Source organism: Megalobrama amblycephala, linkage group LG16 (genome assembly GCF_018812025.1).
Source record: "Megalobrama amblycephala isolate DHTTF-2021 linkage group LG16, ASM1881202v1, whole genome shotgun sequence".
Classification (NCBI taxonomy): domain Eukaryota; kingdom Metazoa; phylum Chordata; class Actinopteri; order Cypriniformes; family Xenocyprididae; genus Megalobrama; species Megalobrama amblycephala.
Window position 1 is genome coordinate 11,427,168 of NC_063059.1, and position 27,514 is coordinate 11,454,681.

The following is a 27,514-nucleotide window of genomic DNA, read 5'->3' on the forward strand; positions in this document are numbered from 1 at the left end:
CAGATTTTGCACCCAGTGGGCTTTTTGTTGGTATTGGGCTGTTAGATGTGTCCACCGAATTTCATACCTGTACATGAAATGTAGAGCGAAGGGCGCTTGATTGAAATTTTGTAAGGTGGCGCTATCAAGCCATTTTGCCACACCTAATTCTGAAACCCATATCAGACGTACAATTTTCACCATTTCTGACGTGTGCGCAAACTTTCATGAGTTTTCAAGTATGTTTAGGTGCCTCAAAAATGTGATTCATTTCGGAGAAGAAGGAATATTTGACCAAGCAATTACAATAGGGTCCTCACACCATCGGTGCTCGGGCCCTAATAAACTCAAACTAAGACAAAACTGCCAGAGTTATGTTTAGTTCTGTTAGTTTCATTGTGTTTTAGTTTGGTCTTGTTCTGTTCCTGTTTGCCTGTGTTCTCTGTCATTAGCCAGGTTTCCATCCAAGGATGTTTTTGTGAAAAAAAACTCTTTAGATGTGTTTCCGGCTGCGTCAAACCCCAACTGGCTTGACTGCATGTTCAAGGCATTAAAGATTGTTGCAATAAGCAAAGACTGAATATTTCACTGCAGTCTTTTTATGGACCCTAAAATGTTTTGCATACAGGACAAATGAGCTGCTCTGTGTCCAAACCTGTGCTTCATCAAATAAAGGCAGTAAAATCCTGTCAGAGGAGCTGCTCCACCTCACCATCGTCTTCTTATATTTCTAATTTAATTATATGTGAAAATAAGCAGTACTGGCCAATTTCAATTGTCTCATTACTCTGTTACATTTTACAAATATTTGGGATGCAAAGATAAGAATCTTGTGATATACGTAAAAGTATGTATGGAAAAGGCTCATGGGCAGATTTTTTTTTTTGCGATATATGCGACAATGCATTTTTTTTTTAGGGATGACATCATCACACACAACATTTTATCGATAAGAGGCCAAGTGGATGGAAACAGCCTCAAGACAGCAAATTTTGCAAAAAAAAAATTTTGCGCACATTTGCTTTATTGATAACAAAACATGGCAAAAACTGGATGGAAACTTAGCTATTGTTAGGTATCTTGGTTACTGAATTGAGTTTCACACCTGTTCGCTGTTCTGTTGATTACTCCCAGTGTATTTAAGCCTTCTGTTTTCAGAGTTCTTGGTTCGGTGTCGTCACTGTACTACGTGGTCGTGTTCTATGCTTATTCCTACGATTTCCTACATGTTGACTATTGGATTTTGCGATTAAAGACTGTTTTGGTTGTAGTATTCCCTATCGGTTTCAGCGCATTCTGTTGCAATTTAAGAAATAAAATCATCTTTTTTTTTTTCCTTTTTTTTGAGAGTAAGTAAAAAACACTTCTATAAATTTGTGTCACCCACACAAAACGCACAACCTAAAAATGACACATTTTATGTTATTTACATTTTTTTTTTGTTCCCTTAGAAAATAGCTAAGCATGTTAAGTCAAATGTAAGAACTGTGTGTCACCACACATCTGAACTCCACGGCTGCCGGAGACGTCTGCTCATCACATGCAAGAGAATAGTGACATGAATATATAATGTATTGGGCTTCAGCTTTAAGGCAGGGGAATGAAGAACTACAGGTCATTTTAAACACACTTTCACCAGATGGTTTTCTTACAAACTGAGTAAGAAGTAAATGAAAATATACTATAAAAGGAGATACAAAAAAGTCCTAGAAATGTACATTTACATAATTAACTGAAGCCTGTTTAATCATTTGTAAAACAACTATATACAATTATTATTTTAGAATCTTGGTATAAAAACCATAAGCATTAAATAATATTAACAATAATAATCATTTAAAAATTCTTTGTAAGAAAAAAGTTTTTCAAAAGACTGGACTTTTTGGACTTATTCCCTTTATACTGACAGCAGACATAATTTAATCAGTAAGCAATCTACTGTCATGCCCACCCCTCCACCTCACTACTTCACTGTACAGTTGCTCAGCAACTGTTGCCACGGAAATCACAGGAGCTTTCACAATACAAAAGTTTCAACGCAGGTGCTCTAAATGAAAAAAATCGTTAATAATTAAATGATGTAAAAAAGCCAGAAGACACAAAAAGGAATGAATATTTATATGCACAGACGGATAAAAGATGTGGCCTTCTGTTGAACCATATATATGAGAATTAGATAGATAGATAGATAGATAGATAGATAGATAGATAGATAGATAGATAGATAGATAGATAGATAGATAGAAGGATAGATAGAAGGATAGATAGAAGGATAGAAAGTTTATAATGTGTGAACACACTTACACAGACACACAGCGGCAAACCTGACTCCATGCGCTGTGCATTATTCATGAACTCTCTCTTCTCTTATCTCATACAAACACTATTAATAAGCAATATGTCTGAAACACATTTACTGATTAAAACTAATGATCCCAAATATTCAGCTAAGAATTTCTGAGCTTCCTGAACACGCTTTCATCTGTTTACCGCACTACTACACCAAACCTTCAGGACTTTTGTCTAATTAAACCCTTGTGAGCCTGCACACACACCTGGAGTTCAGCTATCGTTATCTTGTGGTAGATCTTTTCCTCGTCTCGTCGTTCGTCCTGAGGCACCGTAATATTAGCCAGCGCTGTCTCGAAGTCCAAAATTTGCTGCATCTGACCCCGGGTGGAATTCTTGTCTCCTCCCAACAACAATCCCAACTCTACCATGTAATCCAGATAAGCCTTCAACACCTAAACACACATCAGTGGCAGGCTATTAGACATGGGCAAAAAGCTGCTTTAAATATTACAAAATGTCTTTAAATATTGATACTTTAAGTTTTGCTTCATGATACCTTCTCGTTTGTCTTATTGAGGTAATAATCTCGGGATGGGAGGAAGAGTCCTGATTGGTCAACCTGGAAAAAGAGGAAGTTTACACAGGTGAGCAAACACCTCGGGTGTGATCAGTTTAGCAAATACAATAAAACAAACATGAAACAAAAACTTTCAAACAGCAGCTGTTCATTAAAACTTGATAAAGAGAGTAAATGTACCTGAATGACATTACTGTTGGAGTTTTTAGGGTCCACGCTTACACCAAGGGTGAAGAAGGGCTGAGCTCTGTAAGGTCCAGAAACTATCTTTAAAACGTTCCTGAAAGTTATCTTTATCCCAGGACTCTGTGATGTTCCAGCCTCCTATCTACACACACAGACAGACACAAAGTAAAGGAAAAACATTAGTTTTTAGGTGTTTTCTAAGTCTGAGGTGGTACTTAAGTCCTACTGTGGAAATCAAAAGTGACCCTGTTTACTATCTTTATATCAGTTCCTGGTTATACTGTGCCTGATTCATCATCTTTTTTGGGGGGATAAATGTGTTTGCAAAATGTATAAATGTAATCCAAGACTAAAAAAAAAAAAAAATAAATAAAAAATACCAGAAATGTAAAATGTGTGGGTAAGAAATTATCTATTTATTATCTAACATATTTCATTGATGTTTCATATTGTGAATGTAGAGAATGTGAAGAAAACAACAATTCCAAAATAAGGTTTTATCTAGTTCATTAGACTATATAAACTGGAACAGAACAACTGGTAAATCAGACGAGAACAGACAAATTAATTGAACAAAACACAGGGCTTAAATACAAAAAGCAAACTATTCAACCACATGAACAACAGGTGCAAATGATAATCAAATCAACAAACTCAAACACAGGAAACAGAACTAGAACGTGTATCCAACCCACTCAAAAACAGAAACTGACAACCCCCCATCAAGAAGGCATGACCTTGCACCTTATTAACTATTACCATAAAAATTCCAACAGAGGAGGGGGCTTAGGTGGGGGATGGAGAGCAGGCATAAGGGGTGACCACTGGAGCCAGGGTGGAGCAGACAACATGAAGGGCCAGGGAGGAGACGACGCAGCAGAAGCCAGGGAGGAGACGACGCAGCAGAAGCCAGGGAGGAGTTAGTGGTAGGATGAGCCAGGGCAGAACCCCCAGCAAGAATCCCAGGATGTAAGCCCATGGTGGAGGCTTGGGAGGCAGAACCAGGGGAGTGACCGATTGAGACAAGGCTCCTGGAGACCAAGGCAAAGCTGTGGGGATGAACAGCCAAGGGAAAACCAGGGTACCGGAAGACTGAGGCAGAGCCGGTGTACCAGAGGACTTAGGTGGAGCTGGAGGGAATGCAAAGCCTGATAGAGCCAAAGGGGTGGAGGGATGAGGCACAAACGAAGGTCCGGTAAATCCATGGCAATGGTAGAGTGACGACTGACCAAGGCTGAGCCAGAGGAATGAGGAAACCAAGTGGAGCTGTTGAGACGACTGTCCCAGTTGGATGGAGCATAGGGGACGAAGACACATGGTGAAGCTGATAGCTCGACGGGCCGAGGAGGAGTGATGGGACTGGAGGATAAGGCGGGGCAGACAACATGAAAAGCCAGGGAGGAGACAATGTGGCAGAAGCCAGGGAGGAGTTAGCGGTAAGATGAGCCAGGGCAGAATCCCCCACAAGAATCCCAGGACGTAAGCCCATGGTGGAGGCTTGGCAGGCAGAACCAGAGGGATGACTAATTGAGACGAGGCTCCTGGAGAACAAGGTGGAGCTGTTTGGATGAACAGTCGAGGGAAAACCAGGGTACCAGAAGACTGAGGTAGAGCTGGTGTGCCAGAGGACTGAGGTGAAGCTGGAGGGAATGCAGAGCCTGATAGAGCCAAAGGGGTGGAGGGATGAGGCACAGACGAAGGTCCGTTAAATCCATGGCAATGGTAGAGTGACGAGTGACCAAGGCTGAGCCAGAGGAAGCCTGGTGGATCTGTAGGGACGACTGTCCCAGTTGGAGCAGAGGGGGCGAAGAGCCATGGTGAAGCCGATAGGTCGACGGGCCGACGTGGAGTCAGGGGACTGGAGGCTAAGGTGGAGTAAATGGGTCGACAGTCCAGGGTCGAGCTGACGAACTATCAGTCCAAGGCGGGAAAACGATGCACCAAGTAGACAGCGTAGGATGAGACAAAGGGCTGATGAGAGGCAGTGAAGACAGGGCTGAAGGACTGGGCAGTGTAGACAGGGGTTTAATAAATTACCTTTCTGGCCTATACTGGACACACAGACAGTCTAAGAGCAGCCTCCTTGGCCAATACAGGACGGGCAGACTTCTCAGAAACAGCTCCTGGCTGACATGAAACAGACAGACATCTCAGGACAAGCAGAGAAGGTGGGAGTGGGAGGCAGGGCAGGAACATCAAAGACATCAATAACCGCTTTTTCACTGTCGGCCCAGTGTGAGCCAGGGCTAACAATGTACTGGACAGGGCCAATAGCCTCAAACCTCAAGTACCAAGGTCAAAATCAAGTTGCATTTCCACTGTTGGGGTGGTAGCCCCACAGCGCTACCCTAAAACTCGCCCTCCATAGAACGACGTTACACAACCTCACTATTACACCAGCTGACGGAAAACTAGCTAGATCACAAAATGAGCATGACAGAAGCAAACGATTTAAGACTTAAGACTCCAGCATCGATATTTGACCAATGTTTTACAATAAAAAATGTTGCAGTGACAGTAATTTATTCATTTGTGTCAGGAGTGAACATCAATCATGCTGAATCAAACTGGTATTTACCATTTCACATAAAAAGAGAACATACCTATTCAGTTGCACCTGCTTCCATTTATTTGAGATCACAGGAATGCACAAAACATCTCCATTAAGTCTTTTAAGTCCAAAGGCTTACACATTTAGAAAAAATATTGATAAAATATATTTACATTACATTTCCTTAGAAAGAGCATTTATATTAATTTTCCAAGAAATTATGCGATCTGATCTCAGGTTTGAGCGATCCCTCCCCTCTCACTATACTATGATTTCAGTCAGAGCAACAAAGGGAGCTCATGAGATGAAAACAGGAGTTAGGAGTTATACAAGTTAACTGGAGTATACGTAATTTATGACATATGTGAAATCGGATGCAGAAGTCAACAAAGGCAAAAGGAAGGTTATTCCGGTGGGCTCAGGCTTCACGTCCATTGAGACGGTGGGGGCGGGTGGCACAAAGTGCACGACACAGACAGTTGCTTTATAATCCATATTTAATTAGCTGGGAAAACAATGCAATAAACAACTGATTTAATAAGTAATAACCAGGGTAGTCGACGTTAACGCGTTAACGCATGTGATTCATTCGTTAACGCGTTAAAATATTTTAATGCAAATAAATTACTGAAGCACATGAAATTGCATTATTAAAGTAATTTACATCACGCAGTTAGATGATCTTACAAGTTGCAAGTTTATAATACTGAGCATCTACAATGTCGCAAGCACCTGTAAAAGAGTACTAAAGAAAACAAGGTTGATTGCATCAGAAAGGGCAACGAGAATAGAGACTCACATTGCATTTTCAGTGAATTGATCATTCCAGTGCATTCTGTGATTGTTTCTGGAGAGCACAAGCCCTCAAGCATCACGTTGTGTGAAATACAAACTGAACGTAACATCAAAACACCCCACCGCTGTATGGCCAGATGATACACAAACTAAGTTTCTCGGCTGGATGAAACAAACCAGCGTCTCGCTAGTAAAGTTTTGATGGATGATCAAGGTAAACATGATTGTGGAGTCGTATAGTAAGCACACATGAGTCTCTTATATTGATGCACAAACAAACCGTTTAAGTGCGTTTAAGCACTTAAGTGCGGTCTCAATGCACTGATCGCATTTATGCACAGACACATTTCAGTACATTCACGTTGTTTCAACTGTGGTAGATTTTCCAAGACGCACCTGACTTAAGTTTACCTGTTCCTGGGGTGTCTCCTAATCCACACTCAATAAATTTCCTGATCTTTCACAGCGTCTCCAAATCGACACTCAATAATACACTTGGGAGCCTCTCCAAATCGACACTCAATAATATATGATCTCTCGGAGCGTCTCCTAATCGACACTCAATAATATCTTGGTCAGCATCTTGACCCTCTTAAACCTAGTGTTCCCTAACCTGACTTGCTCTACAGCAATAACCAGAGACTCCAGTTGTTGTCCTTCAAAGCTTTAATCACGGCCGGGAGAGTTCCCATCAATCCCAGAGAATCTCTCTCCGAACAAAGGAATACAGCAGGTTTTATAGGATTTCAGGTACATTTCACAGTCAGTACAGCATGATCTATTACTCATTATAATCAGTCTTAATATGATTGGTTCAGATTTAAGAAAAACATCTCAGTTCCTCTGCCCCGCTTACTGGCGGAGTAAATTTAGATTAGAACAACTGAATCACATGATCATAAATATCACCGGGTTAATAGTTCAGCAATTTTTCAAAGACTATTTTTTATCCTTAGAAGGATGCTGTCTAACCAGCACAGCAGAATTTTTCCACTTGTTACAACACTCAGTCCTAGTGACTATTTCTCTATTTAAAAGTTACCTTATTAGGCCTGTAGAAGAAAAGAACTGTTAGTTCATTATTAATTAGTTCAAAAATTCCATCACACCACAAACAGCCCTGGTTAACAACCATGTGAGAATACTAAATAATTTCAATGAACTGATTGAATAGTATTGTATTTTGATGAAAAGATAATAAAATAAGATCACAAAATATGTCCTAATAAAAGTTTTTTAAAAAATGCTCTGAAAATAAATTCCAGGGTGCAAATATTATTTTCTTTTTTTTAAATATTCACAATAATATTTTTCTAAATATTACTTTCTATTATTTTTTTTTAAATATTCATAATAAATTTAATAATAATAATAATAATTCTCTACACAACTGGCTGCAAATTCACTTTCAGATCTCTTTCCATTCTGATTTGGAAAGCCCAGGTTCCAATTCACATTCATTTTCTTGTTGAATACTTTTTTTTTTTGTTGAAATATATCACATTACTGAAGTAAAATAAGCTGCAAATGCCATTTCATGTTGATTTTAAGATGTTCAGATCAAAGGTATTACATTCTGGAAGTGTGAAAAAAGACAAAAGCTTGAAGAACATTACTCAGGCTGATGTGTTCGGGCTGACACCTAATATCAAAGGCAATTAAATCTGTCTCGCCTCTGAGAATAAACCTATTCTCAGTTATCTTCAACACTATATGCTCTATCACTGTGAATCCCAATGATACGAGATGGCAGAAAGAGTGACAGATTGAGAGAAAGACATAAGAGAAGGGTAGCATTTGTAAAGGCAGCTCATCAGAGGCAGTGTAAATTTTTCGCTCTCCATCTTCCCAACCGTATCTCTTTTAAACCTTCCAGAAGGCAGCTGTGTGTGGGGAGGGCTGTAAATTAGGTAGATGAAGAGCTGTTTGACATCACTGCTTTGTGTATGTAACATGGATTAATCTTTCAGGTCTGTGCTGAGGGTTAGTTTCAGAGCTTTCTTCTTCAAAATGGCTGATTCAGAGAGATAGAAGTGCATGAAAACGTCTTTCACTGAAGGATGTCTACATAATTTCAAGGCTCGCTGATTTTAAACCGAGAGGAATTGATAGTATCGTAGCCGTTTGAGATAAGGTATCTTCCTCAGTTCAAATAAAGAACTATTTTTAGGAGATGCACAGAAAACCAATCAAAAAAATTAACCAGGCATTAAATTAAATCAAAGGTCATTCTACAAAATTGGTGTTTTTGTGTCCCTAATTAATATACATAAAAATGACTACAAATGAATAGCTGACACCAGCTTTGTAAACACAAATACACACACACACACACACACACACACACACAAAATCCAGTGACATTTACTATATTTTTAAGTATTTTTTTGCTTCACAAGTATACCTTTGTGCCTCTTCACCCCTGTGTTTTGCTGTAGTAAATATGCACAATTGCATTAGAAAGAATATGATCTCTGCATCTCTGCAAGGACAAGTAAAGTTCTCTTTTTTATCAGTTTGTTTTACATTTTATACATGTTACATCTGTCAAAGGGGACAATTTTAAATGATCATGTTACCATGATTTTGTATAGTAAACAACTTGATTCATGAAAAATGGGTATTTTTGTAATGTTTGCATTAGCTGTACCTTAAAGGAACACTCCACTTTTTTTGAAAATATGCTCATTTTCCAACTCCCCTAGAGTTAAACAGTTGAAATTTACCGTTTTTGAATCCATTCAGCCAATCTCTGGTTCTGGCGGTACCACTTTTAGCATAGCTTAGCATAGTTCATTGAATCTGATTAGACCGTTAGCATCTCGCTCAAAAATAACCAAAGAGTTTCAATATTTTTCCTATTTAAAACCTGACTCTTCTGTAGTTACATTGTGTACTAAGACAAACGGAAAAAAGTTGAGATTTTCTAGGCCGATATAGGAACTATACTCTCACTCCGGCGTAATAATCAAGGAACTTTGTTGTCGTCCCATGGGTGCAGCAGGCGCAATGATATTACGCAGCGTCTCTCACAAATGTCTCCATGGTTGCAAGGCACGCTCCCTGTGCAAACAGGGGGTCACAGGCGGTGCATAATATCATTGCGCCTGCTGCACCCATGGGACGGCAGCAAAGTTCCTTGATTATTACGCCGGAATGAGAGTCTAGTTCCAAGCCATATCTAGAAAATCGCAACTTTTCATTTTCCGTCGAAACTCTTTGGTTATTTTTGAGCGAGATGCTAACGGTCTAATCAGATTCAATGAACTATGCTAAGCTATGCTAAAAGTGGTACTGCCAGACCCGGATCCGCTGAATGGATTCGAAAATGGTAAAACTCAACAGTTTAACTCTAGGGGAGTTGGAAAATGAGCCAATTTTTAAAAAAAGTGGAGTGTTCCTTTAAAGAAATGCCTTCTTGAAATGGAAAAGGTTCCCAATTCCATTAAACATTTTGCACTGTTTACCCTCCACACCAGAGGGGGCGCCACAGAAACACTCACCTTTGCAATCAAGTCGATGAGTGGCTGGGCTCCGAAGTTCTTCTATTCGTTGTTCATTTAGACAGGAAAGATAGTAGGACTGCGTCTTTCTCTCTGCCTCACTGCTTGAGTTAAAGGTGCCATTTTCTACAGGAACACATAAGAAATAGCATTTGAGTTGCATCACAAAATTGTAACATTTGATAAATCTCATCAAAAGATGAAAATCGTCACCCTTTACTCACCCTCATGTTATTACCAATTTTATATCCACATTTCTTTTTTCCATAGAATACAAAACAAGGAATGTTCAAGCTGCTCTTTACCTTAAAACTAAATTAGGTCTAGGCCAAGGTATAGATATAGGCTTTTTTGTTTGTTTGTTTGTTTTGTTTTTACTTTTTGGAGCTCAACTGCCCTATGCTTTCATCAAAACATTCTTCAAAATGGCTTCTTTTGTGTTTGGAACAGCATTGGGTGACTAAAAGGGTGACTAAAAGATGACAATTTTCATTTTTAGGTGAAATATTCTTGAGCTTGATGCTAAGGCAAAATTGTCCCCCACAGAAATAAAAGACAGGACATGAAGGACGAGAGAGAGGAGCGTCACATAGTTAAGGGGAAGCTTGGAGTACCATCGTTAGGGTAAACAAACATGACAGCAGGGAGAACAACTTGCGCGGGGTCAACGCACAGGGTCATGAAACAACAATCTGAGTTTCTCCAGCTGCCTGACAAACTGACAAGACGGTGCCCTCTGATTGGCTCCCGTTGCATGGAATGATGGTACGTAAGCACAAGCAATGCAGTGGAGGTAAACTGAGTCAGAACTGGAAGAATTGCAAAAAAAGGGTCCTGTCATCTATCTTTTTAATGTCACATCCATGACAGCTGCCCTTGCATGAGAAAACGTGACGAAATGCAGATGCCGTTGGCGAGCCAAACAACCAGGGTGGTTTTCATCCTCAATAACCTCTGCCATCAGTCGCAGTCAAAACACTGTGTGTCGCAGCTGCCAGTGGGAAGACAGGCAGAGGGGAAAAGCATTGCCACTGTCATGCTAACTTTATTTACATTAAAAATGGCAAAATTAAGAGGATAGACCCGGAACAGGTGATTGGCAGTGCTGGGTGCATATTGGACTCAACAGGGAAACAACCAAGCCATGCAGGTTAACTTCCTGAACCATGTAAACACTCTTGTGGTTTTTGACAACATAGGCTCATTAGGAAAAACATGCCTCTACCTACATTTTTTCAAAACTCCAAGAACTTGCCTATGCATACAATTAACTGCAGTATCCAGATTTATCGAACATTATTGGCACCTACAACTTTTATTCTTTTTCACATAAATTACAATTACAGGGTCAGATTATCAATTAATAAAGACTTATTTTGCACAGTTCCTTGCACCTCAAAACCCTTTTACCATACTGTAAGTTTTGTAAACTAATACATCTTGATGTTTGCATCACATAACCAGCTCCATATGCATCCACCTTTTTCCTGAGTAAACGATGTGAGCAGCCATGATGGATTCTAACTTCCATTTGTATGCTGTCCTGTTCCGGTCTCTATAGGAAACCATTGTTAAAATGGGGTAAAAAGAGCAAATGAATTATGCAGAAACTTTTTGAACATTACTGAGTGCAGGATTAAGCTGTGCTGTTGTTGGCTGCCAAAGCAAATCGCAAATCACCACCCTAAGAATAAGAATATAACACTTTCAAGAATATCACATCAGAGTTAAGTAACATAGTCCTTTAAACAACTAGGCTTCAGATAATCACGTTTAGGTTCAGTGGCATGAGCAGTGTTCTCAGCCGGAGTTGTTGGTGTACATGGAAATGCAGTGCGATGGGAAGCATTCCATGTCTTTTCATCAAAAAGAACGTATGTATCCACCCCAAGTCTTTTGGAAACCACGAGAGGATCGGTAAACTTTATGTGTCCCTTAGGAACATGCATGGGGTTCCGGACCATCACTTTATCCCCTCCTGGAAACCAGGAGTGCGAGCACCCCGCTTAGCATCAACATACTTTTTCATTTTGTGTTGTAGCCGCGTAACAATGCTGTGAACAGTCATGTCAGATGGCAGGAGCACAGGAGCAGTTGTGCGCATTTGCCTTCCATAGAGAAGCTGAAATAGTAAAGTGCCAGTTGCAGCATGTGGAGTGGCACGGTTCACCTGCAAGAAATCAGTTACCATGGCTGATGCTGCTGGATGGCCATTTGGACAGTGTGTTTGAGCACACGGTTGAACCTTTCTACAGAACCATTAGCTGCCGGGTAGTAGAAAGTGTACTCTTTCACTTGTGTTCTCACACATTACATCATAATACAACACTTTTCAAAGTAGTAGTCAACAATACAATTAACTTATGAACACAACAAAAAACAAGTATGGCTTGCAGCACTTAAGTTAAAATACTCCCCATAAAAGGTATATGTGCGTTCTTATCATTTTGAGGACAACTCAACCCACCCCCCCAAACTTCACCCCGATCAGGAGCTGTATGTAGGATATGAGCGCCTATCTGTTTTCAATGTAGCTAACTTCGAGTAGCTTTTCAGACATAGTAAACTTGTTTGAAAGCTCACCTGATACAGCATTACTTGGGTACAAGTCATGTGATACACAAGTCACACCTCAAGTACTTGTAGAAACAAGTTAAAAATGGCATAGTGGTTTCAGCAAATGCATTTTTCTCTAACGTTTGCTTTTGTCAACACTACCGGTTAGGAATTGGGTAGGTGGTACGTTAAACGTGAAAGAGCATTTCCTTTTAGCGCCATTCACTGAACATTTCATTTTCAGACTGCAGCAATATATACATCAACCAACATAATAAAATGTTGCCAGAACGACATTAATTTTTTAGGACAAATTATCGCCACAGGCATGTTTTTTTTTGTTTTTTTTCCAATGAGTCCAATGGGTTGGATTTTTTTTTAATTTGGTGAATAATAAGATGACAAAACTCCCTAGAAATACAAAATATTATAAAGACTTGAGGATGGGCACATTTGATTGGGTCAGTAAGCAACCGTCTATCAACCACCCAGAACAGTATTAATCTTTAGTAGGGTCAATGACAAATACGAATGCCCAAGATAAAGAAAGGAAATGAAAAACATGTGAGTGTATATATCCTTTTCATTATTTTCGAAAATAGTTTCAAAAGTTTATATTTGACATATATATAGTTTTTCATTGCTAATGCATAAATATGTTTTGGGGGAGTATCACCTTGTGACATTTTACAATCAGAAATTTACCATGTCATAAAAAGGTTAAATTATTTTTAATATTTTATAAGACTTGCTGACCTTGACATATAGTCAAGAGGGTCTGCAGGGTTATGATTTCTTTCCTTTATTTTTCTGCATGTTGGTAGCACCACATGACTAGCACCAGATAACTGTTTATTAAAGGTCCCGTTCTTCGTGATCCCATGTTTCAAACTTTAGTTAATGTGTAATGTTGTTGTTAGAGTATAAATAAAATCTGTAAAATTTTAAAGCTCAAAGTTCAATGCCAAGCGAGATATTTTATTTAACAGAAGTCGCCTACATCGAACGGCCAGTTTGGACTACATCCCTCTACTTCCTTCTTTAATGACGTCACTAAAACAGTTTTTTGACTAACCTCCGCCCACAGGAATACACAAGAGTTGCGTTGGTAGAGTGTGTTTGTCGCCATGTCGCCGAAACGCTGTTATTTTCATCCCGCAGTCCAATCACCGGGTCTGATTCCGGCTCAAATTGATAGGGTAAAATTAAAGACATGTTTACAATAACACTGAGCGCGTGCATCTCCACGTTATGGTAAGAGGCGTGACTTTTCCGGGCAAGATGCGCTAAACTGCTGTCGAATCACAACACAGGAACCGCTGGCACAATCAGAACTCGTTACGTATTTCTGAAGGAGGGACTTCATAGAACAAGGAAGTCATCAGCCCGTTTTTATGACAGTGAAAACAGCGGTATACAGAAAAGTAAATTATGTGAAAAATACTGTGTTTTTTACACACAAAACATGAACATGTTATATTGCACACTATAAACACAATCAAAGCTTCAAAAAAACACGAAAAACGGGACCTTTAAATATGAATTATTAAATGTTGTAACAAAATTGCTTCACTGCTTATATTCAGCATAGAAGATGTGTAATTGTATGTATACATTTCATTTTTAATGAATTGTAAAAAAATAAATAAATAAAAAAAGTAAAAAAGGATCTGGACAAACTCACATTTTCTTCAAAAAAGTCATCTAATGTACACCGATCAGGCATAACATTATGAGCACCTTCCTAATATTGTGTTCGCCCCCCTTTTGCTGCCAAAGCAGCCCTGACCCGTCGAGGCATGGACTCCTCTAGACCCCTGAAGGTGTGCTGTGGTATCTGCCACCAAGATGTTAGCAGCAGATCCTTTAAGTTCTGTGTGTTACGAGATGGGGCCTCCATCGGGCTTGTTTGTTCAGCACATCCCACAGATGCTCGATTGGATTGAGATCTGGGGAATTTGGAGGCCAAGTCAACACCTCAAACTCATTGTTGTGCTCCTCAAATCATTCCTGAACCATTTCTGCTTTGTGGCAGGAGCATTATCCTGCTGAAAGAGGCCACAGCCACTAGGGAATACCGTTTCCATGAAAGGGTGTACATGACCTGCAACAATGCTTAGGTAGGTGGTACGTGTCAAAGTAACATCCACGTGGAAAAGAAAACGTGATTCATCAGACCAGGCCACCTTCTTCAATTGCTCCGTGGTCCAGTTCTGATGTTCACGTGCCCACTGTTGGCGCTTTCGGCGGTGCAACAAACTGTGATGCACTGTGTATTCTGACACCTTTCTATCAGAACCAGCATTAACTTCTTCAGCAATTTGATCTACAGTAGCTCATCTGTTGGATCAGACCATATGGGCCAGGCTTCGCTCCCCACATGCATCAGTGAATCTTGGCCGTCCATGACCCTGTCGCCGGTTCACCGCTGTTCCTTCCTTGGAGCACTTTTGATAGATACTGACCACTGCAGACCGGGAACACCCCACAAGAGCTGCAGTTTTGGAGATGCTCTGACCCAGTCATCTAGCCATCACAATCTGGTCCTTGTCAAACTCGCTCAAATTCTTACACTTGCCCATTATTCCTGCTTCTAACACATCGACTTCGAGGACAATATATTCACTTGCTGCCTAATATATCCACCCACTAACAGGTGCCATGATGAAAAGATCATCAGTGTTATTCACCTCACCTGTCAGTGCTCATAATGTTATGCCTGATCTGCGTATAGTTGCCTAACATCTCATCCAAACAAAGAACACACAGGGGTGTGAACAAACAGATAAAGGCACACAAATGATGAGTCGCAAATATACATGCAACCACCCACTCCTGAGCACACAATTATCCTTGTCATTGTGATCTGTGATTGGTGCTTAGTTGTTGTCATGGTAATACACCTCACACTTCTTTAGAGGAGGAATAATTCCCCCTGCTCTTTGTGTTTTTATACACATCTGTGTTTTGCGAAAGAGCGATGGTGTAATTAATCTATAACATGATCGTTCAAGCAAACAATACCTAAACCACCTCTTACTCCCCTCTCCCCTCTATTCTTGCTCATTTTTCTTCTCTGTAGTATTTTCTCCTTCTAACAGTGCAATTACATTAAGAAACAGGAGGCAGAAATATTCAAGTAATAAATTCTCAGGGGAACAGTGGCAGTCCAATTACCGGTCAGCAGGTCTAGTCTAGAGAGAGGACACACGGTGAGAAAGGAATGGGTTTTGGCATGACTCGCTGCTCGTCTAGCAGAATTCAGAGCTGATCTCATTCCATTTCCAGATTTTGCTTATGTTTGTTTGTGTTTTCTGGGCAAAAGGTGCCCATCAAGCAGGCGCTCTGGCACAAAGTGCTCATTTGTCTTTATCGGAGTTGCTCTGTGTGAGGGCAAAGCACACACTTACAAACACATAATCTGACTTCACGACTCTCCGCTTTTGTTTTTGTTTAAAAATATCCCTTTCAATTTCAAATTATATTTTTTAGTTAAAATCATTTATGCAAAAGCCCTGGAGTGTAAACAAAAATTTATTTTATGACTTGGGCCAGTAAGTAGTCACCTAGCAACCACACCCTAACACCCTAGTAACACCCTACAAATCACCCAAAACACCTAAGCAAAACACCAAGCAATGCTCTAGAAACCATCCATACAACCCTAGCAACCCCCCAGCAACACACTGAAACCACCCAGAACATCCTGGTAACCACCTAGCAACACTCTGGTAACCAACCTTGAACACCCTAGAAATACCCTGGTAACCACCCAGAAGACACAAGCAACTACTTAGTAACACCTTGGCAACCACCAAAAACACTCTAGCAAACACCCAGCAACAACCCAGGTTTGTCACATTCAGCGTAGACAGCTTTTAGCTGTTGCAGCGCGATGCGATGCGACAACAGTCGCGTCTGGTGTAGACACGGTGTAACGATTCCGGTTTCCGATTCCGTTTCCATAAAAATTAAAACCAATTAAAATAGTAGTAAGGGGAAAAATGCATAATACTCAACACAAACAGTCATTTTTGTGTTAATTATATATGTAAAATTAGTTTCACAGACTGCTAATCTCAACAAATTCGCTAAACACTTTACAATAAGGTTCATTAATGACATTAACATTTACTAATGAGCTGTATTTCTACAGCATTTATTAATCTTTGTTAATGTTAATTTCAACATTTACTAATACATTATTAAAATCAAGAGTTGTATTAACATTAGTTAATGCACTGTGAACTAACATGGACAAACTATGAACAGCTGTATTTTTTTATTAACGTTAACAAAGATTAACAAATACACTAACACATGTATTGCTCGTAGTTAGTTCATGTTAGTTAACACATTAACTAATGTTTAACTAATGAACCTTATTGTAAAGTTTTACCACAAATTCAACACAAATACGATGCTTGAACACACATGTAAGATCCAGACAGGTGAAACATAATATTTTTCTAAGTTAGATTCATAAAGACTTCACTTGTTTCTGAAAGAATGATTCAGTGATGGATACATTTTTAACCACAATTTGTTGCCACCTAGTGGCGTAACAATGCAATTGATACAGTCGTTATTTGAAGCACCCAGTTACTTTCAAAAGGTGATTTATTCAATTTTGATCGGTAATGTAGACATCAGCGTTTATATCTGAATAATACACTTTTGTATACTTCTGTGATAATAGGAATATTTGTAACAGAAATAATGATACTGTGTGTTTGAAATGATTGTTCGTGAAGCTGTTTATATCTAAAAATGACTAGATCTGCGGCAGCGCAAATGCAGATTTGAATGTCACGATTTTATTTTTGTCAAAGATCTAATATACACTGGCAAATCGTTGACACTTAGGAATTAGATCATGTGAGTGATGAAATCGAGAACGCAATCTTTGAAAGATTTATCGTGCAGTTTTGTGCATCTCATTCGCTCTCTGCATTGATATCTGATGTATATGAGTAGCCCAAGGGCTTTTCCGAGCATTCACTGATATAATATTCATGGAGTGAGACGTCTCTATTAAAGGATATGCTCCTCACACTTTGCTCACCCATCACAGCAGAACCGTTTTCGGAACCGAAACTTAGAAATTTTGCATGGTTCCGGTACTTTTCAAAAACACTACCGGTTCTGGATAAGAACCAGTTCTCAGTTCCCGACCCTAGCAACAACCTGGTAACCACCTAGAAATCCTCGGGTAATCAACCTGGAACACCCTAGCAACCACTTAGCAACACCTTGGCAACCTCCTAGAACCTTCTATCAAACACCACAGCAACCACCTAGCAATTCCCTGGGAAGCACCCATAACACCATAGCAAACACCTAGAAATGATCTAACAACCACCCAGAACACCCTGGCATGATTATCAGTTTTGCAATACAGAAGCACTGGAGTGTGATGTCATGTACTGTCGCCCATATTCATGGTGGAGCCAAAATAATTACACAAGCTTAAAATCCAGTGTAAGCACCTTTTATCCCACCACTTCTTCTAAACATTTTCTTCCTTTCTGTTCTCTCTCTCTCTCTCTCTCTCTCTCTATCTATCTCTTCAGGGGGCTGCACTAGTTCTCTGATTTAGGTCATTAGAGAATACTCTTCATTTACTGTTCGCTGGAGCGTTGTGTTCACTTCAGCATGCTGAGGTGTTCACTTGCCCGAACACACACACCACAAAGAACCACAGAAGATGTATCAAATATCTAAGAGTAATCTGAGATCAAAACTATGTTGATGTAAGTCGAGTGTTATTAAATGTGCAGAATGTTGAGAGAACAGCGTCGTGTGATTTGGATGGAGCTGGCTGCGGGGGTGATGCAACATGCAGAGTCAATGTGATGGCGTGTCATCAGGGCAAAACGGCTGCAGGGACCCCAGTGTGAGAGTGCATTCATTAGACAGAGAGAGAGAGCTTGATCAAAGCCAGTGCATTACAACAGGTTATTAAATCAAACAGGAAGAGTAAAATAGACCAACAATTAGAGAGAGGGAGGATGATGGAGCAATGCATTTAAACACAAAAGAGACTACATTAGCATTTCCAGAACTCTAGAGCTTGCAAGGCAGCAAATAAGTAAACCCGTGAATTCAATAAATAGTCTTTTTGAAAAATGAAAAGTTGCATTCAGATATAAATAGTGGGAATGAGAGGGAGAGAGAGATTGATGAGACTCCCCAATTATGGTTGACTTTCCATTAGTTAGTGTTGTTTGCTAAGGCAAACATCAATACTGCTATTAATCATTCTTAGAGTTTGTACAAAACAGTGTGTAATGAATGCTAAGCCAACATAAAATCACATGGCTTGAGAAAAGGTGCTATTATTTTTCTAAAGGCACCCAGACACTACAAGATAATCGGACCAATTTTGAACCCAAATCTGACAATCCTAGGTAAAATCATGATTATCTTGATGGTTCTACAGATTATCTTATCAGATTTTCCTGTGGTGTGATGTGTTGTTGAGTGATTGAATCTGCTCAGAAGAATGTCGGGGTCACACCGATCAGAAATCCTGTGGTTTGGGGTCTCTCACATTTTGAAAATCTGATAAGTGTGGGTCAGCCTTAAAAGACCAGATCTGTTTTGGGCCTGATGGATAATAAATGGGTAAAAAAATCCCTCAGACTTACATTAAAGGAAGGGCTCCAGTGGGTGGGCTGTTTTGATCCTCTAAATAACCACCTAGCAACCACCAAGAACACCAGGTCAAACCACATGACAATACCCTAGCAACCACCTAGAAACCCCATGGCAACCACCTTCAACAACCTAGAACAAACTACTGAATGTTCTAGCAACCATTTAGCAACACCCTGGCAACTATAAAAAAACAGCACAGCAACCTCTTAGCAACACCCTGGCAATCATCATGAACTGTTGTAGCAACTACCTAGCAGCACTGCCCCAAACACCCAAGCAAATGACCAAGCGTCACCCCAGCAACCACCCAAAACAACCTAGCAAACAACTTGCAGCGTCCTGATAACTACTCAGAATATCCTAGCAACCGTCAAGAACAGTATAGCAACCACTTAGCAACAGTCAGGCAACCTTCTAGAACTGTGCAGCAACCAACTAGCAGTGCCTTGGTAACCACCCAGAACACCATGGCCATGGCAACCACCCAGAACAAACTAGCAAACCATTTACTGTACCCTAACAACCATTTAGCAATGCCTTGGCAACTATCAAGAACAGCATAGCAACCCCTTAGCAACACCCTGCCAATCAACAAGAAATGTGTAGCAGCTACACTGCAGCACGCTGGTAATCACCCAGAACACCCTAACAAATGACCAATCGCTCAGAACAGCCTAACATCCACAGAGTAATACCATAGCAACCACCTAGCAACACCCTAGCAACCCCTCAGAACATGCTAGCAACCACATTGTAACACCCTGGGAAACATTCAGAACACCCTAGCTTTGTGGTGGCATGCAGTTTTACCTAGTCTACAAGTCTAAGTGAGTGGTATCATTACTGCCAGTTTGAATGGAAGTTTTTACAAAATGTAACTATAAATTTCTTGAAAAAAGCATAACCTATAAAAAGCCTTGCAAGCACTATACTGTAAATCCATGTGATGATGAATAATGGGGGGATTTAAAGTTCCAGAAACAGATAATGGGTGCAGAAAGTCATCGTCCCTTATTGAACAAACAGACAGTGACGGATGCACTCAGAGAAAACAAGTAATCAGATCACGCAATGCAGGAATCGATGAAAGATTTTGAGCAGATCTACAAACACAAGCCAAGTACAGAGAACTGAAGTGTGAAACTCTTCAAAACGCATGAATGCAGCAGTTTCTACCCGTGGAAAATCAAATAAATCATTTAGATGTCTTTCTAAATATATTCTGTTATGTGAACACTGAGTGAGATTTACTAAGCAAATCCCATCCTACAAAAAAAGATAAGCACGTGTGTGTGTGTGTGTGTGTGTGTGTGTGTGTGTGTGTTTTTGTTTTCCAGCACTTACCCAGCAGGTGTTTGAGCACAGCCTGGTTCTGGTCCCAGATGCTGTTAAACGTGCTCCAGCGGGACCGGCCATCTGGCAGGGGGTTTTTGCGGACCCATCCTCCGCAGGCGTACTGGTAAAAATCCTGACACGGGTCTACGGAGCGATCCAGAGCTTCCACGATCTTACTGGCCACGGTTACACATGCCTCCGTTAGACAAATACTACGGGCCGGATCTGGGCGTTAAAAACAACAAGAAATAGTTTAAACTCCCATAATGTCACATAAAACTGAATGTTAAAAATTATGCAAGAATGGTGTTGATTTTATCCATCGGGATTTTATTGGATTGTGGATGATACTATTTGAATTATTTATTACAGTAATAATATTAAGGCCTATTCATACCAACATGAATGTTTGGCACAAAACGTTGGTCCGATTTTCCCATGCCATTTGCCCAAGTCGCAATCAAGTCATAGTTTTATGCAAAAGCAGTGGCTCTGGGCATGAGACCAACAGCACAAATCTTATTTGTTTGCCAGTTTTCTTCGCAATGAGATGGAAAAGAGATTAGAACACCTCTCTGTTAAAAAAACAGCCACATTGACAGCATACAAATGTTCATGTCTTTCTGGACAGACACATTAACAGTCTTTTATTTATTGAAATGTTTATGGCACCAAATGTTCACACCAAACATTTGTCTTGATGTGAACAGGACTTTAAGCTTAGGAATTTATGTTCTGATGATGTAACATGTTTTGATGAAACTTTTTTCTTTACAATAACAAGCAAGTACATGAAAGAAAATGCTTCTAATCACACAATCACACATTGTGTTTTTAAAGAACGCATTTCATAATTCAAATTCCATAATGCAACATCACAGTTACATGCAAAAAAAATACAAGTGGCAAGGTGTGTGAAAAATTATTATTTTTTTAACCAATCAGATAGGGCTGCAACGATTAATCGCGATTAATCGTTTGCAAAATAAAAGTCTGTTTACACGTAATATATATGTGTTCTGTGTATAATAATTATGTATATATAAATACACACACATTCATGTATATATTAAGAAAAATGTTATATTTATATATAAATATATATGTTTATCTGTAATATAAAATATATATGTTTATCTGTAATATAAAATATATATATATATATATATATATATATATATATATATATATATATATAAAATACATGCATATATTTCTAAACTTTATACCTGTATGTGTGTGTATTTATATATACATAATTATTATACACAGAACACACACATATATATTACGTAAACACAGACTTTTATTTTGCATTAATCGTTGCAGCCCTACAATCAGAGCACTCGGAAAATGGTAAGCGAGCCATGTGTACTTCAATGCTGACCCAATTGAGTGATGTATTAATGTTAAAGTGAGTCATGATGATGTATTGCCATTTTTTTAAATTCACCCAAACAGATATTCATTAAATTATTACACTACTCATTAAATGTTGTTTCTAAAAGAAATAAATTCATACAAGTTTGAAGCAAAGCTCACCCTCAAACCATCCTAGGCGTATATGACTTCTGACGAACAGTAAATATCCTGGCTCTTCAAAGTTTAATAATGGTAATGAATGGAGGGCCAGATTTTGAAGCCCAAAAAAGTGCATCTATCCATCATAAAAGTAATCTATCCGGCTCTGAGGGGTTAATAAAGGCCTTTGGAAGCGAAGTAGTGGATTTTTGTAAGAAAAACACGATGTATGACATATATGTAGGAGTATCGTAAGCTGAGACGTCTCTCACGGTTCAAACAAATAGGGCTGGGCAACAAACTCAAGCTTCTCTTCTCTTATATCGAAATCCTCCGATATTTCTCTTTAAACATTCTCGTCTAATTTGAGACTGGTTTTTGCTCTATCCTCTGCTCTTCCTTCCGTGTTCATCAATAAGTCATGTGTCAGGTCAGAGGTCACTCTTTTGCCTAGGCCATCTGCTGGAGGCTAGTTATTTTAGTTTATAAAGATTTAAATATAGATATTTTTCTCACAAAAAACAATTGCTTCGCTTCAGAAGGCATTTATGAACCCCCTGGAGCCGTGTGGAAATATTTTATGATGGATGGATGCGCTTTTTTGGACTTCAAAATCAGGAACGCAAATCACTACTATTATAAAGCTTGAAAGAGCCAGGATATTTTATAATATAACTCAAATTGTGTTTGTCTGAAAGAAAAAAGTCATATACACCTAGGATGGCTTGAGGGTGAGTAAATCATGGAATAATTTGAGAAGGGGCTCGCCAGCCTGCGGTGGACGTCCAACCCGGCCCACATCCAGAAGCCAGGCCCATGCCGCTCCGGCAGCCCATTTTATTGGTCATGTCAATCAGTTTTATAGCCTATTCCCTACACCAAACACTGATCCCTAAACCTACCCATCACTGTAACCTTAACAAATGAAATTAGCTGGAAATTAGCTGGATTTCTGGTAAAGTGGTTTGAGAGAAAATCGCACGCTTATCCTCATTAACTTTGAACATCGAGATCGAGAAGACTTAACCCTCTCACCCAATTCTTTATCATAACAAATGTAACAAATAGGGGTTTTTATAAAGATTTAAATATAGATATTTTTCTCACAAAAAACAATTGCTTCGCTTCAGAAGGCATTTATGAACCCCCTGGAGCCGTGTGGAAATATTTTATGATGGATGGATGCGCTTTTTTGGACTTCAAAATCAGGAACGCAAATCACTACTATTATAAAGCTTGAAAGAGCCAGGATATTTTATAATATAACTCAACACGGGGATGGGGAGACACCATAGATTTATCATGTCACGGGATGAACGAACGCTTCAGATCGGGAGGTGAGGTAAACTAACAGACTGCTAAACTGAACTAACAGAGCCAGTAAAGCAATGAAATTAATCGTTGCTGTTTCTCATTATTTTGCATTGCAGTTTTTTTTGTTGTTTTTTTCTAAATGTGATAAACGTCACATAAGTTGATGTGTTAATTAATTTGGCTATTATCATGTAATATTTTAATTATATTCTGCTGAAATGACTTGAAAAAAAGATTCATTCGTTTTGATGAACGATATTCAAAGATCCGAGTCAGTAAAATGATCCGAACTTTCCATCATGGGCGTGGCTTCTGATGTCACACTTGGATGTGGGCGGAGTTGCACGTCCACTGCAAGCTGCAGCAAGCCCTACTTGGATAATTTTCATTTTTGGGTGAACTATCCCTTTAAGTATCTATAAGGGGATGTTAGTCAAATTTAGCATGTACACCTGGGAAATTATATACTAAATAAAAATACTGATGTCAAAAGCATGCCTGCTTTATATAAATCAGTGTTACATGGCATCATATTTATCAACAAGTTATTGTGCATTAAACAAATTTCACTGTGTGTGTGCGTGTGTTACCTCTGTTATAGCGGACTCCCAGTGTGATCGCACAGCCAAACAGCGCTAGAAGTGAAGCGAAAAGCAGACCGGCCAAAACCACCTCCAGCTGAGTCCTCCTGCCCAGTGGACCAAACAACTGAACACCACCCTTACGGAAACCCACCTAAAAGAGAGTCAAATATTGATCATAGAGTCTTTTTAAGTTTGATTTTTTTTTTTAAATTGTTACTATTTGCTGGTTAGCATTACTATGTACACTGCCTATCAAGATAGCATGGTGCACAGCAAAATCTCCAGAGTTAAATCAACTCTGCTCAGAGTACATATGGTCCTTCTCTAAATAGTGTTAAAATAACACTGAAGCAGAGTTAAAGTTAATGAGATAATTAAGCAATTAATTAAATAATGGTTGTTCATTAGTGATGAACACCTGCTGTTAACAAGCAGAATCACTGAAGAAAAGAGAAACACAAGAACTACAACTGACTTAAGTCACAGCCTTATTAATTGCTTAATTATCTCATTAACTTTAACTCTGCTTCAGTGTTATTTTAACACTATTTAGAGAGGGACCAAATGTACTCTGTGCACAGGTTATTTAACTCTGGAGATTTTACTCTGTGAATGTATACAATAGTGTGGGTAATGTTAATATGGGATGCTACATTTTATTCAGAATCCATTGGATATTGACTAAACATATTTGATACATTTAGAATTTAATAAGATTTCCCCAAGAAATTGGTAAGAATGACAACAAAGCATTTGCGACAAACTCGTAATTACGACTTCAGAAGTGGCAAGTGGGAAATTTCTGATAGCATGTGATGGCAGCATTACTATCTGATTCCATCACTGTAACACCACAGTACATTTTTGTAAGAATAAAATGTTGACAAATTGTGGCATTGCAGTTTAAACGCTTTCTCCTGAAATGTGGAGCAATGTTGCTCACATGGGAGATGCAGGTTTGTGTCTGGCCACTGACAAATACTGATTCTTTGTAGCATCTGGACACAATTATTAATTTTATTTAATGAATAATCCAGAAACTCTCCCTCACAAGTTCTGTCAATTCCATCCCCCACAACTGCAACACACAGACAGAATAGGTGTCCTGTTCCTGTTTTATTGCTGTCAGGAATGTGCAGAGAAGATAGAGACTCTGACTTCATTCTTTCTGGGAAGGACAAATAAACCCTCTTAATCCTATATATTCTATATATAACCACATGAGAAATGTATAAACGTGTATCCAATTTTCCCCTCCCACGATTTTCCTTTTATAGGGTTTATTCTATGTATTCATTCTCTCTTTTGAAATAGTTTGGTATTAATGTTTCAGAGTTGCAAATGTAAGGTGCCGTAGAACGTGTTTTCAAATGATGATATATAATCTAAGGTGTCCCCTGAATGTGTCTGTGAAGTTTCAGCTCAAAATACCCAATATATTTTTTATTCATTTTTTTTAAGTGCCTATTTTGGGGCATCATTAAATATGCGCCGATTCAGGCTGCGGCCCCTTTAAATTCTCGTGCTCCCCACCCCCGAGCTCGCGACTGCCTTAAACAGCATAAACAAAGTTCACACAGCTAATATAACCCTCAAAATGGATCTTTACAAAGTGTTCGTCATGCAACGTCTAATCGCGTAAGTATATTATTTATTTGGATGTTTACATTTGATTCTGAATGAGTTTGATAGTGCTCTGTGGCTAAAGCTAACATTACACACTGTTGGAGAGATTTATAAAGAATGAAGTTGTGTTTATGCATTATACAGACTGCAAGTGTTTAATAATGAAAATAACGACGGCTCTTGTCTCCGTGAATACAGTAAGAAACGATGGTAACTTTAACCACATTTAACACTATATTAGTAACATGCTAACGAAACATTTAGAAAGACAATTTACAAATATCACTAAAAATATCATGGATCATGTCAGTTATTATCGATCCATCTGCCATTTTTCGCTATTGTCCTTGCTTGCTTACCTAGTCTGATGATTCAGCTGTGCACAGATCCAGACGTTAATACTGGCTGCCCTTGTCTAATGCCTTGAACATGAGCTGGCATATGCAAATATTGGGGGCGTACATATTAATGATCCCGACTGTTACGTAACAGTCGTGTTATGTTGAGATTTGCCTGTTCTTCGGAGGTCTTTTAAACAAATGAGATTTAAATAAGAAGGAGGAAGCAATGGTGTTTGAGACTGTACTGTACAATGTACTGAACTCTTGTTATTCAACTATGCCAAGGTAAATTCAATTTTTAATTCTAGGGCACCTTTAACTAAAATCACATGGGTAGCATGTTTGGTATCGATGGACTCTAACTTCCGTTTCCTATTTGTTATTTAATCTTACATGTTACTAACTCTGTGACACATTAGTATTATAAGAATCTAGAAGGTTCTTCTCTCATTCATCCAATCCAGTGTCTTATGCTAATATCCTGCCAAAGGCACAAAGACTCATAAAGTTCCCTCCGAGGAACTCCTTATTGGCTCAGACACCTCAAGAGGGTGTGACATATTCACCCTTTAAAATCACTGATCACAAGATCACAGATGTGAAGATGATGCTGTACTAGAAGCTTCTAAGGAACCCCAAGCTTGTGCTAGGCTTCGGCCTAGACCTTCCTTTCACCAAAGATCCTCTGAATCCAACTGGTTCTCTTTCATCAAGATAATCTCAGCAAAGATTCAACAGGGAGCCTCCACAAATTGCATCATGAGTTTTAATTCAAATGGGCGAGACATGCAAGTATCAAACTTAGTCTCATTATCTGATACATTAAGTATCCTTACCCCTTAAAGAAGCGCGTGTTAGAACTAAACTGATGGTTTGCTCAAGGCTGTTGATCTGCTGAATTTCAAACAATGCTCTAACTTCTCGCTTTCCTGTATTCTGCTTCAGCTCTCTCTTTCCCTTGGTAAACTGTATGCATGTATGTGTGTGTGTTAGTTAGTTTAGTTATGTGTTTGTGATTTAGTTAAACACAACATGTGTGCACACTTTGCGAGTTGATTCTGGTCTGCTTATAAAACCAATGTCCCTGATAACAATTACGATCACAGCTACGTGCTAAGAAAGCAATATTTTTCTGTGGCCATGGAAAAATATACTTCTTGAAAAGTTGACAGACGATCAATACTGAGTGTTTGCTGGCTGAACAGATTAATTGATTGTAATATTAATTCAGCTACATTAAGTTAATTTGATTAACTGATTCAAATATTAACAAGTTATGCTTAATTATTCACATTTATTTTAAGCTAATTTGCTACACCTTACTTTCCCTTATAATAAAAATCTTCTCATAAAAATCTTCCCAAAGAAGAGCAATCTCATCTTCATCGATTACTGTGTCAAAATATACTGCATGTCTCTTAACATTATTCAGCACCCAATGAATATAAATCAAGTTAGATACCATATCAAATACATGTTTCATATCATTGCTTGCACAGCAAACCAACAGTAGAGGTGTCAAGTTTCTTGTTTGAAATAAAAGTGAACAGCAAATGAAAGGGGCCACATGAAACAATATGAATTCATATCAAATTTCACTCATTCATTGCAGTAAGTTCTCTGTTAAAATTAAAGTCAGTTAAAATTTATCGCTAATGCAAATGTCTACAACAGAAAGAAGACTGTTATTCATG

At 39.0% G+C, this 27,514-nt stretch overlaps 1 protein-coding gene across 1 annotated transcript in view; it reads right to left on the minus strand.

Annotated features, from left to right (window-relative positions):
• ece2b (endothelin converting enzyme 2b) overlaps positions 1-27,514 on the minus strand; it is a 96,998-nt gene that overhangs the window by 13,049 nt on the left and 56,435 nt on the right. The window contains 8 exon segments of the mRNA XM_048159847.1: positions 2,535-2,723; positions 2,828-2,890; positions 3,029-3,124; positions 3,126-3,176; positions 9,884-9,916; positions 9,918-10,009; positions 20,444-20,659; positions 23,860-24,004. Of these exon segments, the coding sequence (XP_048015804.1) occupies positions 2,535-2,723; positions 2,828-2,890; positions 3,029-3,124; positions 3,126-3,176; positions 9,884-9,916; positions 9,918-10,009; positions 20,444-20,659; positions 23,860-24,004 (885 nt within the window).